The sequence below is a fragment of the Mytilus californianus genome, unplaced genomic scaffold (genome assembly GCF_021869535.1).
Source record: "Mytilus californianus isolate M0D057914Y unplaced genomic scaffold, xbMytCali1.0.p SCAF_3, whole genome shotgun sequence".
Taxonomy (NCBI): Eukaryota; Metazoa; Mollusca; class Bivalvia; order Mytilida; family Mytilidae; genus Mytilus; species Mytilus californianus.
The window spans coordinates 14,389,012-14,407,145 of record NW_026262679.1 but is presented as its reverse complement, the minus strand read 5'-3'; the positions used below and the strand labels follow the sequence as shown (position 1 = coordinate 14,407,145).

Here is an 18,134-nt window from a genome sequence, read left to right as displayed (position 1 = left end):
TTAGTGTCAAATATGTTTTGTAACATAATACGGCATTTTTCCTTTGAAGTTTTTACGTAATAACCTGCTTAATAGTTCGGTTTCTGAAAAACCATGGTTTAATATAAAGATTGATATGTTATTCCATTATAAAGAATCATGACGTACTTTGTGTAGATAGGCGGAGCTTGAACTATAGTATAATCTGATATTTTTTATGTTAAACCATGATTTAAACTCCGCCTCTTTGTTACGCCTCCATGTAATTGACAGTTTAGTGAATGCACGAGGACATTAATTTCGTTTGTTTTACAAATAGGATTTCTACTTTCTGGGAATTCCGTCACGGACTTCATAAATTTCAACGAAATTTTTAGACACATCTCTAACGACTCGGCCAGTATTTCATGAAAAACAGAGAAGGCATCTGGTCCATGCTTTTAGTTTTAGGAACAAACCGTTTAATTTTCGGGGGGGGGGGAGGGGGGGCTGTTAACATGTATACCTGAGCCGGATTATTTTTGCCAATGCCTTTAATAAACGCAATAAAATTTTGTTGGGGAAAATCTTTTTTTTTTAAAGAAATTTTTTATGACAAATCAGAGCCGGAATATTTTGTTCTAAAAATTCCCAGGCCCCCAGAAAATCAAATGGTATGTGCCTTAGAGGAGCCCGAGTCGCTCAATTCAGAAAAATAAGTTTTTGTCATGTCTGATGTGTCGTATTCCCCTTATCTTTTGTTTTTTTCAACTGAAAAAGGATATTACCTAGTGAATAGGATTAATTTATTGGAATGGCTTGTGTTCTTGTTTCGAAGTTCATTCCGGAGCACCTGGGGTCGCCCCAGTTTTTTCGGGGTCCGTGTTTCTCATTTCTTTTTTGTTTTCAATGTTAAATGTTGCTGTTTGTCCATGTGTGTCTTTTTCGTTCCCGAGTTTGTCTTTTGTCCATTAATTCCCCTTCTTCTTGGATATCGCTTCGGTTGTATACACTTCTATTTTAACTGCTCAATTATAAACATGTTTTTTGGGTGATGCTGTCTTTTTTTCAATTTTGAAAAATGTACACATTTCTACCAGGAGTACTTAGTAAATATGACAAACCCTTTTTTGAAATAACCATTTAATGCCAAATGTACCCTATTTTAAACCATGTTACTCCTGACGAAAAATGAGCCCACTTTTCGTATCTAAAACATACAAAGAAAAAGAAACAATTTCCAAATTATGTACACTGAACTGCAGTCAAGTTTAGCATTTGATAATTCATTGTTACATCCTTTGTTCAACCAGGGGTGATCTGAGCCTGATCATCCCTACCAGATCACCCCAGCTTGAGTTTCTTTGTTTTGCATGCTTTCCTTTGTTTTGAAACATTAGGCGGGAATGCCAAATCCAAAATAAAACTTAGAAATATTAATGGAGAAAAGACACACTTTCAAAATTTATGTAGAAAAAAATCCATTGTCTATGCTGGGATTCGAACTCAAGACCTTTGGCATATCAACTCACGACACATACCCCTACACCAGGATAAATGGATACAAACTCTCAGTAATTTGACATATTTAAAGGAAGCAATATATTTTCATAAGTGGGGCGAGTTGGCAGACCTTTATTCAGTGGGATTTTAACCCTTTTCATAAATAAGGCGAATTGTCAGACTGATTGTTCAATGGGATTTTATCCTTTTTCATAAGTGGGGCGAGTTGGTAAACAAGAGTGGGCCGATTGGCCAGTGGGGCGAGTTGACATGGTTTCATATTTAAACATCGTGATCGGGGGTCATACAGGGTATATATTATATAGTAATATATAAAGTATATTATAATGGTTGTGAGGTGTTCTAAACTAGATTTTAAATGGTTTTTCGTCTAATCTAAAACAGCTGGGATGTAAAATAGTTATCCCATTCGGACTTGGTGTGTCAGTGTTAGATCACCCTCTGGCCTCCAGCCATCGGGGTGATCTTACACTGACACACCATGGTATGTACATTGTTGGAAAATATAAAATTTATTTGTATGAGCTTAAGAAACAGGACGAAAAGCGAGGCTCACCGAGCTTTTCTCCTGTTTAGTAGCGAGTACAAATAAATTTTATATTTTCCGACAATGTACATATATTGTTTTTATCCTGAAATTTACATCCAACACTTGAAACATTAGTTGTTAAAATCTAAATCATTGTCTCTAATTTTTCAAAGAAATCAACATAGTTTAAACGCGGACCGCGAAGAGGACCCCAAAATGAACTGGTACGCAAAAAGAAATATCCACATTACCGCTTGCTCATCATGGAAGCGGGGTAACAGGAGACTGTATTTGTACAAGTACAAATAAAGCAAAAATTTATTTGTGTACCTGTTATTTATACAATAGTTAACTGATTGCAGGATAAATTCAAATCTATGTTTTCTTATGTAATGACTCTACCTTCATCGTTGTCTACTCGCCACTATGTCTGTTATGCACGTACATGGTCTTATTTATCAGTGCAGTATGCTGCTCAGCAATGGCGACCCTGAAATTTCTGTTGTCCGATTATGGCGCCAAATTAGAGGGAAGCAACTCGCGTCAGACAAAATTACCGTATTTCACCAAAATAATCAAAATTTCGCTTTTTTATAACAAACAGTAAAATTTTAATCACATTTATATTCAGCTATCGTCCATTGATATAATTACAAACATTTTTTTATTTAAAGACATCAATAAAAAATTCACAAGAAAGTAATTAATGGAGTGCATTGAAATCAGACCTCGTGGGGTAGAGGGGTTAAACAAAAGCTCGTAACTTTTTTAAAAGCCTGGTGACCCCCATTTTATTTTACCTTAAAATGCTCGAAAAATTCAAAGCATTGACATATCCTTTTTTTTTTAAATCTACCGGGGAAATTTTACGAAAAATCGATTTAACCAATATTTTTAGCCTTAAACTGAAATTAGAAAATGCAAAATTTAGACATAAATCAGAAAATAAAAGGATTTTTAAGTCTACAACAACCAAGGGAAACGTTTACATATCAAATTTAATTGTTTTTTCACATAATAATCATACTGACATGGTTCTAAAAGTCTTTGAATTTGATGTAGGCGTTATTGTTGAAAAGGTGGAAAAGTTTGGAAATAGGGTCAAAATCGCACATTTCGCTTCCATTTGAGGGGAAAAAGAGACTGGCGACCCTCTTTTTTCTTTGCATTTTTGGATTTAACATAAAAAAATCTACAAAATATGTGAAAATAAAAAATTTCTACCGGGGGTCCTTATTGGGGTGAGCCACCTTAACTCAAAAGATCGGTACGAAGTAAAAAAAACTAACATTAAAAACAGTAGACACAAAGCACCGAAATAAGTTACTGAACGCAAGTTCAAAGCCAATTACAACTGATAAATAAATCATGTTCTACCAGACTAAAGTATCTATCAATACTCATCCAAGTTTACTCATAAAATTATGTTTTTTTTTGAGCAGTTTATATCCGATCACAAAAAAAGTTTAGATTTGCTACGACATATGGACAGTAAGCTAATAAATAGTACAATACTGAACTTTGGCAAACGAGGAAACTTAATGGCATTGAATTCGTAAATGTTCTAGGGAAGTCTTGTGTTTTCCCACTATTGTATATGGTTTTTCAATGTGTTTTTCAACTTCAGAGGCTTACCTTGATCTATTAATTAGTTTACAAGTGACTTTTATTAGGCAAACTATTTGAACATGTTATCCTTATTTTTCTATTGATTTGTTAATTCAGGACAAACTTGCGTAGAACCACTACTAACAGGCGGAGGTAAGCTACAGCGCCTACAATTCGACAATATGGATGCACAACTCGTAGATAAAAACAGCATGTTCTATATTACCATCAAATTCAAGAAACACGCCATATCTAGAATAAAAGCTGTGCAGTTTTCTCAGGGACCACATGATAACGGTATTACAAAGTTTGTCTTGCAGTATCTTGGCAATTCCGAAAAATGGAATTCTGTCAGTGACAAAGATGGTGAAATTATGGTAAGCGTTTAACGATGTCATGGGATATATGAAACCATTGAAAAGTTTAAAAAAAAATCAAAATTAATTAGTCATTGGTTCAATTAAAACACAAATCAATGCTTTTAGGTTAAGGATTGATTTTTCTGAGGTTTCAGTCTCGTTGAAATCTCGTTCGGGAATTATTTCCAAAACATGTAATACAAGTGGAAAATATTAATGAATATAAAAAATATCATAATCAAACTAAACTCTGTTAAAAAATTATGTGCTTACAATAAATTGTTTTTGAGTAATAAAATTTTCAAATTTTATAACCAATCTGGTCAGTGTCATCAGCCTAAATGTTGAGAAAATATGTGAGGGTACAAAGAAATGATTTTACCAAAGATATGTACATCCCATATCAATTTTTTCTCTTCAAAATTCTTAGATATGTATTTTTTCAATCATTTATAACAAAGAAGTTGAAATAATATGCTTTTTTTTCTTAAAAAAAAAAAGAGAGAAAAATCCCATATTTACAAAATTGACAGCATGGTCAATTTGACACGAAAAAGCAACAAAATTTTATAAAACTTTCTAATATTAATACCAACCTATAGATTTTTTAAATTAAATTTATTCAGATTGGTCCACTTCATCATTAGCGGAAGTATGAGAAAAAAGTCTAATTGTGAAATTGTGATTTTTTTCATGATAATAGCCCAAAAATGGGTAAAAAATTGATGAAAAACGGAAAAATCATAAAAAATGGGTACTTTCAAATGACCGTAGCAAGAAAAGAAGAGCACCACCATATGATTTTTCCTTCATCAGTTACTTTCTTATAGTCATATAAAACCAAAAATCCGGTTAAGAAAAAAGTTTAATTCTAGAAATATTTGGCTCCTCAGAAGCGTACATCCTTTATTATGTTATTGATGTGATCATTTCCGTGTTAATGGTATGAAAGTATTAGGTGGTCGCAGAATTAATTTTAGCTCACATGGCCACGGATTTTTTTTTTTTGCACCCGTCGGCGTCATCATCCGTCGTCGAAAAGTTCTCGTCTGAAAATTCTTGGCCATATGTTACCGAATTGTTTGTGAATGTTCTTTAGGGAATCTAGTTTACAAAATGTATCCTGGAATTTGATTTATCAACAAACAGGTGCTTTATCTAAAAATAGACCATATGGATGATTGCAGTTTTTGATAGTTTTACGCTTGACGAGAATACTCATGATAATGTCTCCTCACACATTGTGACGTCGTTGATAACTTCTCCTCGAACATTGTTACATCGCTGAGCTGATTATTACTGCTCTCGTCTCAAAGCCGTGATATGAGAATTACGGAGCGACTGAGCTGGGTGATATAGGCGAAGGGAAGGACGAAAGTTATTGCCTTTGTAGTACGAATAATTTTGCCAATTTTGCAGAAATTATAAAAGATAGAGAAACTGCAAATATGCTCTTCAAAATAAGACATAATAAAACGCAACATGGATAACATGCTCAATTGAACCGTTTTAGGAGTTATTGCCTTTAATGATTTTTACCCATCTTTGCAGAAACCATGCGTAATAGATAGAGAGAAATTGTAAATAGCAAATATGTTTAACAGTTAAGCACAATAAGATATACAAAGAAACCAGCATGACCGAAATTGTCAACTGACTTCTTCCTTATAAGAGTTTTTGCCCTGCATGATTTTTTTTACAAATTGGTATATTTTTTAAGAAACTATATAAGATAGAGAGAAACTGTAATACCAAAATATGTTTAGCAGAAAAAGATTTTCAAATAAGTCAACATGGTCAAAATCGCCATTTTTTTTTTTTGACACGTTAAGGGCTCAAGCTCTTCAAATTCATATGGACATAATATACTTGTATCTAGGCCATGAATCCTAGCAAGATAAGACATCCTTTGTCTATCAAGAACATCGTTTAGAGGGTGCTATCCCAAAGATCAGATTTGGGGATATTCAATTTAGTATCAAAACTCAGTTTTGCCGATTTATATTGCCATGTTTTAAGTATTTAGTAACTTGAAGCGGCAAAAGACAACCATACGGCACATCCGTGTACTAGAAATGGTCGGATCTCCGAATTCAGGAGAGCATCACAAAAGATAATACTGCACATCCGTGTACTAGAAATGGTCGGATCTCCGAATTCAGGAGAGCATCCCAAAAGATATGCGATTAAAAGATCCGTGCTCATTTAGCAGCTTTAGCAGCTTATACTCATATAATTCAGTGTGCGTTATGTTAAGCAAAAGTCAAAGGGCGGGAAAAATAAACTCCGAGATATTGGTAATCATTTATTTTTTCTTGCAATTGTGACAAAGCCTTCTCGAAGCAGTACACAATCGATTTCAAAATAAAAAAAAATATGCAGGTAAATGTGTTTATTTGTTTAATAAATAAGCAGAAAACCTCACTTTTTACTGCTATAGATAGCATTACCGTTTTTTTGGCGCAAAATAACGTTGCAGCGTATTGCTAACGCCACCTCGTCGTGTAGGCATTCTTGCCGTAGAACACAAAACTTTGAACTTTATGTCCCATAGTATATTTTACTGGTTCTATAATCAGCTTATCTTTTTTCCTTCGAAACTGCTTTCAAATACACGCAACTAATTTGACGATGTGTGTGTGTTTTCCTGAAATTTGAATGCATATTATTACTACTATAAAAGATAGAGAGAAACTAAAAGCAAAAAACTTCAACACAGTAAGATCTACTATAAATTTGACATGGTCGAAATTTGTTTGGCAAAAAATACTGTTAATGAAGGAAAGTTAAAAAAAAAAGTCTTTGAAAATTAATATTGATGTTAAACGAAAATTAAAGGCAAACAATCATTTTAATTATTTTGATTATCTCGGCCTGGCCATTTATATATATTGCAGATGTTTTCAACAGATACCATAGTGAAGAAGAGCTACCCAACAACAGTTTTCTTCAGCAAGCCCGTAATAGCTAAATCAATGAGGATATACCCCGAGACATGGCAAGGATTAAGTCCCATGATCAAAATAGAATTTCTAGGTTGTACACTCAAACATTAAAAGTTAGTAGGAATTTTTTGTGTTACATTTCTTTATTTAAAACACTCTTATAGCGAAATAGTGAAGACAAAATGAATGCGATAAGAACAGAAACTATCAAAGTTAAACCAGTGCATTGTTTTGGACTACAGTTAAATGAAACCATCGTCTTGTAAATACATATGACTGAAACATCTGCGGTTTGACATAATAAATCCAATGACCAAAAAAATGTTATACACTATTTATTTGTTTCAAAGGCAACTGCATAAAAAGGGGAGAAGTCAGAGACAATTCATGGCAACTCAAAAAACGAATAGTGAAAGAACCTTCCGCAAACCACTTCAAATTGAGCAACACAAATCACACAAAAAAGGGGTTGAACTCGTTATGATCATCAGAAATCCTTATTCACGCTATAATGTTTGATCTAACGTTGATGGTAAGGGCATACAATCCAGTTTTGATCCCACGGTGATTTTTTTACAAAAATTTGCATACAAGCTATTTTCACCTAGTCGATTCAAATATGTAATAAAAAATATACCTTCATGTGCTAAAGGAGTAGGTTCGATAAGCCCAAAAATGGCCCCCTTTTTTAGCTTAAATTTCAAATTAGGATTTATTGACCAATATCACAATGAATCATAGCTAATACAGTGACTAGATAGAAAATAAGCCTTTTTGTTGAAAATTTATGTTCCTGCGTTTTATTCATGACGTCACAAATAGTACTAATTTTGATTTTCCACGAAAAAATCAATGAAAATGGGCACTTACGTCGACAAAAAAATCTTTTAAAATAATGTTTGTAAAGACATTTCACATGTCTAACTTGAGTATTTAGTTTGTCAACGCCTGCGCTCTATGTTTCCTAGTCCTAAATTTGGTTGAAATCCGGTCAATTTTGTCAAATTTTGCCAAAATCTCTTATATTGACCTATTTGGGATGTAAAAATCAACGCTTTAGAATAAAACTTTGACACAAATAGTTCTATTTAACTTTCTCAGATGTCTTTAAGTCAACTTAAAACATTTTTTATCTTGTAAAATTGAACTTTATAATCGGGGCCAAATATGGCCCTTACTGAACTTACTCCTTTAGAGATAAATGGAGGCAAAATTGTAGACATTTACTTAAAATTTCGGTTTCTTGGATATTTCTATCTTTTGGACAGACATCTATCTCCCTGTTTTTATACTTAACCTTTTTGTTTCAAAAGAAAAACACGTGTGGATTTTTGTAAAAAAATTTGGAATATCTTCTTCACAAAAATATGCTCTTCATTTGTGTAAGAATTCGTTGGAAATCATTAATGTTTACAAAATTTTCATGATACTAGAGTGAACACGCTGAAATGTCTCGCCTTCTTTACCAACCATTGATTTTATGTTGATAGTCCTAAATATAAAGCTTTACTACAAGTAACACATAAAATTAACATGATCCAAGAAAATGAGGTCAAGGTCAGATACACCCAACATCATGACAGTGGTTACAAAGCAACTTGTCGAAATCAATTTTATTTTGAACCAGTAGTCCACAGCTTCCACAATAAAGTACATTACCTTTTGATGTTGATGTAACTGTGTCCTAAAACTATTACAATGTCATTATTTAAATTACATTGTTTCGACTACAATAGCACACCAATCTTTTTCACAAAGAACAGTTGATTGGATAAAAGTGATGGATTGCAACGCCTATAGAAAACTGAGGTCCTATGAACTTAGCCTGGCGTCATGACTCAATCTAATACTTCGTCTACTGTCGAGCAGTAGGCCAGTATCCCAGGCTACTATGAAATGACTTCAGATAGCTGTCAATATGAGGGAAAATATTCCAGATATATTTAGACATTTAGTTGGGAACCAGTATTCAATATTTAAAAAAAATATTGATATCTTTAATTGTTTTAGTATTAAAAGTGTTGAGTATCGTACATGAATTGTAGATTAAGTTTGGGAAGTCGTATACACCCCCTTTTTGTAGTCATTCCACATAAAGAAATACTAAAAATCTGCAGGTTTTGTGATGTTATAAGAATTGCAAATATTTAACAAATTCAAATTCTCATACGGAATGATTTTCTTTTTTTCCTCAACATTGCCTGCTGAAGAGAGTGAGAGAGGGATGGAGGGTCGTCATCCCGAATTTCCGAGAAAAAAAAAGAAGCTGAATACCGAAATCCCGAAAAAATAAAGCATTTCATGCCGAATCCCGAAAAATTAATCATTGATTCCCGAGTCCTAATAAGTGTAAATTCCGAATTCACACAAAAATATAGGCCCAATCCGACGTCCCGAAAAGATCTGTTCAAGAGTTCAGTTTATCTAAATTTTCAGAATTAAAATCAAACAAAAATATTTTACAAAATTCAGTCTTCAGACACGTTAATTGATATAGGTATAGTCTGAATTTTGCTAGAAAATAGCCAATGAAATGCATAACATATCGTATGTCATGGGTCATGCACGGACTGTCTTACTTTATAGGGATGCTAATGTGGCACATCAAAGATAAGATATACTTTAACCAGACATTTACCCATTGTACGACTTTGCCCCCAGCAGAGCTATAGAAAAACAGTACATTAACGGGTGTTACACGGACACCTTTTAGATGATACACGGACACTTTTTAGTTGTTACACGGACACTTTTTATGAATAGAATCACTCGCGCATGATCAGTGAGTTCATGGGCACTTTACATTTCAATTAGATTTGAACTTTTTGTTTCACATACATATTTCCTGTCTTTTTTATTAAAATATTTACGTTGGCATCTATAACTTACGAAAGCCTATTAGGGTCACAAAAAAAAATATTTATCGCGTAATTACGAGATAAGTATCTCGTAATTACGAGAAAACTATCGCGTAATTACGAGAAAACTATCGCGTAATTACGAGATAATCCTTTTTAGCTCACCTGGCCCAAAGGGCCAAGTGAGCTTTAATCATCACTTGGCGTCCGTCGTAGTCGTCCGTCGTCGTTAACTTTTACAAAAATCTTCTCTTCTTAAACTACTGTGCCAAATTTGATAAAACTTGGCCACAATCATCATTGGGGTATCTAGTTTAAAAAATGTGTCCGGTGACCCGGCCAACTAACCAAGATGGCCGCCATGGCTAAAAATAGAACATAGGGGTAAAATGTAGATTTTGGCTTATATCTCTGAAACCAAAGCATTTAGAGCAAATCTGACATGGGGTAAAATTGTTTATCAGGTCAAGATCTATCTGCCCTGAAATTTTCAGATGAATCGGACAACCCGTTGTTGGGTAGCTGCCCCTGAATTGGTAAATTTAAGGAAATTTTGCCGTTTTTGGTTATTATCTTGAATATTATTATAGATAGAGATAAACTGTTGACAGCAATAATGTTCAGCAAAGTAAGATCTACAAATAAGTCAACTTGACCAAAATGGTCACTTGACCCCTTAAGGAGTTATTGCCCTTTATAGTCAATTTTTAACCATTTTTCGTAAATTTTTGTAATCTTTTACAAAAATCTTCTCCTCTGAAACTACTAAGACAAATTTAACCAAACTTGTCCACAATCATCATTAGGGTATCTAGTTTTAAAAATGTGTCAGATGACCCCGCCCGCGAACCAAGATGGTCGACATGGCTAAAAAATAGTACATAGGGTAAAATGCAGTTTTTGGCTCATATCTCTGAAACCAAAGCATTTAGAGCAAATCTGATGAGGATAAAATTGTTTTTTGTGTCAAGATCTATCTGCCCTGAAATTTTCAGACCAATCAGGCAACACGTTGTTGGGTTGCTGCCCCTGAATTGGTAATTTAAAAAAAAAATTGCAGCTTTTGATTATTATCTTGAATATTATTGTAGATAGAGATAAACTGTAAACAGCAATAATGTACAGCAAAGTTAGATCTACAAATAAGTCAACATGACCAAAATTGTCAATTGACCCCTTAAGGAGTTATTGCCCTTTATAGTCAATTTTTTACAATTTTCATAAATTTTGTAAATTTTTGTAAATTTTTACAAAATATTTTCCACTGTAACTACCGGGCCAAGTTCATTATAGATAGAGATAATAGTAAGGAGCAAGAATGTTCAGTAAAGTAAGATCTACAAACACATCACCATCACCAAAACACAATTTTGTCATGAATCCATCTGTGTCCTTTGTTTAATATGCACATAGACCAAGGTGAGCGACACAGGCTCTTTAGAGCCTCTAGTTTATCTCGTAACTACGAGATAATCATTTTTTATCTCGTAATTACGAGATAATTATCGCGTAATTACGAGAAAACTATCGCGTAATTACGAGATAATCATTTTTTTATCTCGTTATTACGAGATAATCATCGCGTAATTACGAGAAAACTATCGCGTAATTACGAGATAGTCATTTTTTTATCTCGTAATTACGAGATAATCATTTTTATACGCCCGTTTACGGGACGTATTATGGTATACCGTTGTCCGTCTGTCCGTCCGTCGTCAATATGTCGGATATTAACTCAAAAACGCTTCAACTAATTTGCATAAAACTTTGGTGAATTGTTTATGTCTATTGACGTGAGATCCCTTTCGTTTTTTATAAATTTTAGTTATTACGTTTCCGAGTTATGGGGTTTTATTCATAAAAAAAAGGGGGATTTTCCAGTTTTCGGACAAAAAATAAAAAATGCTTTCAGCAGTTCTTACAAAACTTTGGTGAATTGTTTATATCTATTGATGTAAGCTCCCTTTACATTTTCATAAATGTCTAATATGACATTGAGAATTAATTGAACTTTATTTGTTTATAGTCTGACAATAGATTTACTAAGTATTGCGCAACAGCACAGTGTATTGCACAACAGCAAGAAATCTTTAATTGAATATAAATTCAATTCATATAACCAATTTCAAGTTCTTTGACTACATTTATTCAGAAACCTATAATATGTCATATATTTAATTACAATCCAAATTCAGACCTGTATCAAGCTTGAATATTGTGTCCATTTTTGCCCCAACTGTTCAGGGAAGCAGTTTATTTTATCTCGTAATTACGCGATAGTTTTCTCGTAATTACACGATAGTTTTCTCGTAATTACGCGATGATTATCTCGTAATTACGAGATAAAATAATATGATTATCTCGTTATTACGAAATAGTTTTCTCGTAATTACGCGATAATTATCTCGTAATTACGAGATAAAAAACTTCTTATCTCGTATTTACGCAATAGTTTTCTCGTAATTATGCAATGATTATCTCGTAATAACGAGGTAGTTTTCTCGTAATTACGCGATAATTATCTCGTAATTACGAGATAAAAAACTTCTTATCTCGTAATTTTTGTGACCCTAATAGGCTTTCGTAATAACTTAAATATTTTTTAAAAATGATTTTCTCGTAATTTCGAGTTAAAAAATGATTATCTCGACGCGATAGTTTTCTCGTAAACATACCCCCTTTTGAAGCTAAATGGTCGGTCCGTAAATGTATTTTTTTTCAATATATGGACATGAATAGAAATGCTGGTACCGACGTTTATATTTCAATAAAAAAGACAGGACATATATATAAAAAAAAATCAAATCTAATCAAAATATAAAATCCCTATCAACTCACCGATGCACGATTGATCCTATAAATAAAAAGTGTCCGTGTAATACATGTTCAAATAGGCAGCGAATCTTGAAGAAAATCATTCAACTTATTTCACCAATTGAGGGACGGTGAGCTGCGATTGGATCATATTGTGACACGTGTCTAATTCTGATCAACACTATTAAAGACATATAAAAACCTATAAGCATGAACAAATTTTAAAAAATCCAAAATATATGCCTATATCATAATATATATCTAATAACAAGACAAAATCCATTCTTTAATAACATTTCATTCACTAATGAAAAAGGAAATTCATTCTTTTTATACATTTATATTGTTATTGAATTCATATATAATGAATTCATATATTTGGGAGCAAACGTACGATTTTTATTATTTTTTAAGGGGGAATGGAATGGCACATCCTGCATTTTTTCAACAAAGAAAGGATCAAGCCTGTTTATTTTAAATTTATTTTAACCCCCACCCCCCTTTTCTGTTTTCCCCGAAATAAAAATCAAATGTTAGCTTGCTTACCTCTGAAATGTTTTTCATACATTACTTACTTGCGAAATTGTATTTTAAAAAGTCTCAAATGTGTACGACATTCATCTTTTACTTGACATGGCTGTTTTTTTTTAATAAAATTATTAGATTCTTGAATTTCTTGAGAAAAAAACTCTCGGCTGAAGGGAAGTGAAAAAAAAAGGTTGTTTAAACTGTAACTTACATTAACTGGTATATGGCCATTTAAGTTTTTAATCTGTTTAATTTTGCTACCTCTTCTTAATGCAAAATGTACTACTTCTTTCTTGAAACGTCGTACAAGTCAGATACAAAACAAAGGTAATAAAAAAACAGGCCGGAAAAAAACTGCCGTATAGTTCTTCTGCACTTGTAGTCAGGTCAAGGTCCTCGGCTATCGCCTCGGACCTTCACCTGACTACTCGTGCAGAAAAACTATCCGGCAACGTTTGTTACCGGCCTGTTTATTTGTTACCTTTGTTTTGTATCTAATACTTGTACCAAAGAACTTAAATTAACATGAATACATTGACCTCTTATCCTGTCGACTTTGAAACCCGTCAGACAGTTCCACAGAAGAGACCTTGATGAATTTTTAAATTTAAACAACTCTTTAACTTTCACGGGAACGAAGATTTTGCTAGTACTTTGTAGTGATAAGTTCATCAACGAAGTAATTTTAAAAATATGAACCTTCTTAAAGCAAGAAGGTCTCCTCGTGTACCCGAAGTATGGTTTTGTGGACATATGTTGCTGGTGGATAAGGTCGCACCGACTTAAACAATGTAGGGTCTACATAGAAATGACGATTTAAGGATTCGAGGTACAATGTATTTATAATTTGAATAAAAATATTATCTGTGTAGAACTTTGCTGTCATTTCAATTTGATTCAAACTCAATTATGTATATTTTATTGTTTAAAAAAAAAAAATTCACTTCACCCCTGGTCCTATAATATAAGACTTCGTAGGTTTATATCGTTTGCATTCAACGTAAATAGCTATCAAAGGTAGCAGGCTTATAATTTAATACGCCAGACGCGCGTTTCGTCTACATAAGACTCATCAGTGACGCTCAGATCAAAATAGTTATAAAGCCAAACAAGTAAACAGTTAAAGAGCATTGAGGACCCAAAATTTCAAAAAGTTGTGCCAAATACAGCTAAGGTAATCTATGCCTGGGATAAGAAATCCATAGTATTTCGAAAAATTTATAGTTTTGTAAACAGGAAATTTATAAAAAATGACCACATAATTGATATTCATGTCAACACCGTAAAATATCCGTAGATGTTAAAGCAACTATAGGTCATCGTACGGCCTTCGTCAATAAGCAAAACCCATACCGCAATAAGCAAGCCATAAAAGGCCCAGACATAACAAAATGTAAAGCATTCCAAATGAGAAAACAAAAGTCTGAATTATTCACAAAACAACAAACGAGTAACAAATATGATACACAGCAACGAACGATAACCACTAAATTACAATCACCTGATTTGGGACAGGCACATAAATAATGCGAGTCAAACATATTTTTGTGCGTTGTAAATTACACCACAGACTTTCGTTATTCAAAGAATAAGTTCGAAAGTACATGATAATTATTACCAATTCACCATGATAAAGAAGGTTTATAATGTAATGTCTTTCGGATTCAAACTAATTAAATTTGGTTAGCGATGCAAAATTTTGATATTTAGCTTTCAAGTTAAAAAAAAAATACAGTGGAAATTGTCCGTATCTTTTGCACCGAAGAATATTCGACGAAAACGGTATTTTTTTTTCATCTAACACATTTTTGTTCATAAAAGACATCGTGAGTTTTTAGTAAAGATTAACATTTAATACTAGTGTGTGAAATGCATTGCCTCTTTTACAAAAGTATATTCACGCACGTAGCGAAAATGTATAAATTTCAAATGACAAAGAGAGGCACGTTTTTACTGACTTTTTGGCAAAAGAGAACTTTCCCTTTATACGCAATATTTTCAAGCAAGTACAATGTAATCTTTCCTTCATACAACTGATCACTCTACTCCTCTTCATATTTATATGAAATCAATGGATCTCGTAAGATTTACGACTCCGGAATATCTTTCACAATTGATTAGTATTTGAAACATCGGTACTAAATATATCATGCTGAAAATTTCTTTCTTATGCACCTATTTTTTTCCTTTTTTGGAAGAGGATGCATTTTAAAAAAAATAAAATGTTTGACTAAATGTCTTGAAAAATGCACTGCTTGTTTTGAAATGGAATGGAAAAAAGAAGTTTATTTGGATTTTCTATTGAAATTTTTAATTTAATAGATTTATTTTGAATCAATGTAAAGTGTCCCGATATGACGTTCAAAATACGGTTGTCAATCAATTTAAGAAGGCGGGATAAACGGTCATTGGTATCCAATGTACAAAGTGTTGAAGAGCGGTGATGCTCAAACACATCGAATGACATTGTCATAAATAAATGACAATGTTATATAAACAACAAAAGGGGCTAAGATTGTTTAAACCTAATATAGGATTAAACGCCTTTTTAAAGGAATTTATTGGTGTATAAACTCGACCAATTCACTCACAAACAAATAAAAGTCCAAAGGACTTTTATGATATGTTTGTGAGTTACTTGGTACAGTTTATACACCAATAAAGTCCTTTAAAAAGGCGTTTAATCCTTATAATTCTTTAAAATTGGAGATAAGGATTTTTTTTCCACACTTGTAACCTCTATCACACGTAAATTGTATATTTGTGTCATTGAATAGGCCTGGCGCATGAATATATTTGTTGGTTAACGCAAAAGTGTGTACTCCATGAAATTTGCAATCCGATAAAAAATAAACAACAAAAACTCTTATCATCATTCAAACGAATGTTTTGTGTTTATTATTTAATTTAACGATTAACTCGAAGTGAAAATAAATTATTTAACGTCGATCCGGATTGTGTCATTATCGCCGCCATCTTGTTTACATTGGTTACGAAAAGAAGTTCGGTCAAAGTCGTCTATCGAAAAAAAAACGCCAAGAACAACTACAGGAAGTCCTCTCAAACAATTATATCAACGTATTCCCTAATATGCAAATCATATAAGAATTATTTCAAAATAAAGTTGAAATTGACAAGCAGCTTTGTAACCACTGTCATGATGTTGGGTGTAAACCAAACGAGAAATACATGTACACCTTACAATCATTCAATAAACCAAACATAGTTGACCTATTGCTTATAGTTTCTAAGAAACAATCTTAACCAAGAAAACTTAACTTTGACCAATGAACCATGAAAATGAGGTCAAGGTCAGATGAACCATGCCAGACAGACATGTACACCTTACAATCAATGTATGCATGAAATATAGTTGACCTATTGCTTATAGTATCTAAGAAACAAACTTAACCATGAAAACTTAACATTGACAAATGAACCATGAAAATGAGGTCAAGGTCAGATGATACCTGCCAGACAGACATATACACCTTATAATCCTTCCATACAACACATATAGTTGATCTATTGCTTATAGTTGAAGACAAACTGACCAAAACACAAAAACTTAACACTGAGAAATGAACCGTGAAAATGAGGTCAAGGTCAAATAAAACCTGCAAGACTGACATGTACATCATAAAACATTTCCATACACCAAATATAGTTGACCTATTGCATATATAGTATTAGAAAAACAGACCAAAACTCAAAAACTTAACTTTGACCACTGAACCATGAAAATGAGGTCAAGGTCAGATGAGACCTACCAGTTGGACATGTACATCTTACAATCATTCCATATACCAAATATAGTAGACCTACTGCTTATAGTATCTGATATATTGACCTGACCAAGAAAACTTAACCTTGTTCACTGATCCATGAAATGAGGTCGAGGTCAAATGAAAATTATCTGACGGGCATGAGGACCTTGCAAGGTACGCACATACTAAATGTAGTTATCATATTACTCATAATAAGAAAGAAATTAACATTACAAAAAATGTTGACTTTTTTTTTTTTCAAGTAGTCACTGAACCATGAAAATGAGGTCAAGGACAATGGACATATGACAGACGGAAATTTCGTAACATAAGGCATCTATATACAAAGTATGAAGCATCCAGGTCTTCTAGCTTCTAAAATATAAAGCTTTTAAGAAGTTATGAGATGATAGCTCTTATAATGTGCTTTCAGAAAAAAAACAATTGGTGTCACGGAAGTCATTAAGAAAACTTACTGTATATTCCTTTATAAAATTAGATGTTCTTAGTTATCTTCGCTTACGCCAAATTGAAGAAAAGAATTGGATCAAACAAATCAAAAAATCTTTATTTAATCACATTAATAAAAAAATATAATCGATATGAAAATGAGAGAATAAACTACAGAAGAATTTAATTTGCATTAAGTATCTAATAAAGTCACCATAAGTACTAATTAAATCAATGACTCTAAACATGTAATTCGTTCCGTCGAGGTTTGAAGGTTAATTACAAATGTATCAACCTTGGTCATGTTATATCAATGATTTTGATGACAAGCTTTTCCCCTGTTTAGATTGAATGCAAGTTTGTGCAAAAACTTTTACTGAAGATTGGTCTTTGCATAAAAGATTCTCAGTGCAAACTATGACAAATTTTCAAATTCTTTTTTAATGACTTGCTTGAACTTGAAACTGCATTTGAGCTATGAAATACAGACTAGTGATTTAGCAATATGACAAAGTCGTATAGCAAACTTAGGAACTTGATTGCTATTATACGATCATGCGGGTAGCGTAGCAAGCTGTTTTATTTAACAGGTATAACAATTTTGACGCTCATGAAAATAAAGATTAGTTGCAGTGGGAAGTTTTTGTTGATGTATTGCTACACATTTTGGCAGGATGATGAGAACAGTTCTTGGTCTAACTGAACCAGAGACTTATAATACAAAAGATAGGCAACAAGTCTAAGGGGCAAATTTCCTGATATCAAGCGCACTCGAAAATTCGTTGATTTGTTTA

The 18,134-nt window shown here is 32.9% G+C and overlaps 1 protein-coding gene across 1 annotated transcript in view; it reads left to right on the top strand.

Annotated features, from left to right (window-relative positions):
• The window catches only part of LOC127733965 (trichohyalin-like), a 114,121-nt gene extending 106,982 nt beyond the window's left edge, over positions 1-7,139 (top strand). The window contains exons 4-5 of the mRNA XM_052243453.1: positions 3,737-3,996; positions 6,876-7,139. Coding sequence (XP_052099413.1) covers positions 3,737-3,996; positions 6,876-7,034 — 419 coding nt within the window. The 3' untranslated portion in view covers positions 7,035-7,139. The remainder of the gene's footprint in view (positions 1-3,736; positions 3,997-6,875) is intronic.
• Positions 7,140-18,134: the final 10,995 nt, after the last annotated feature.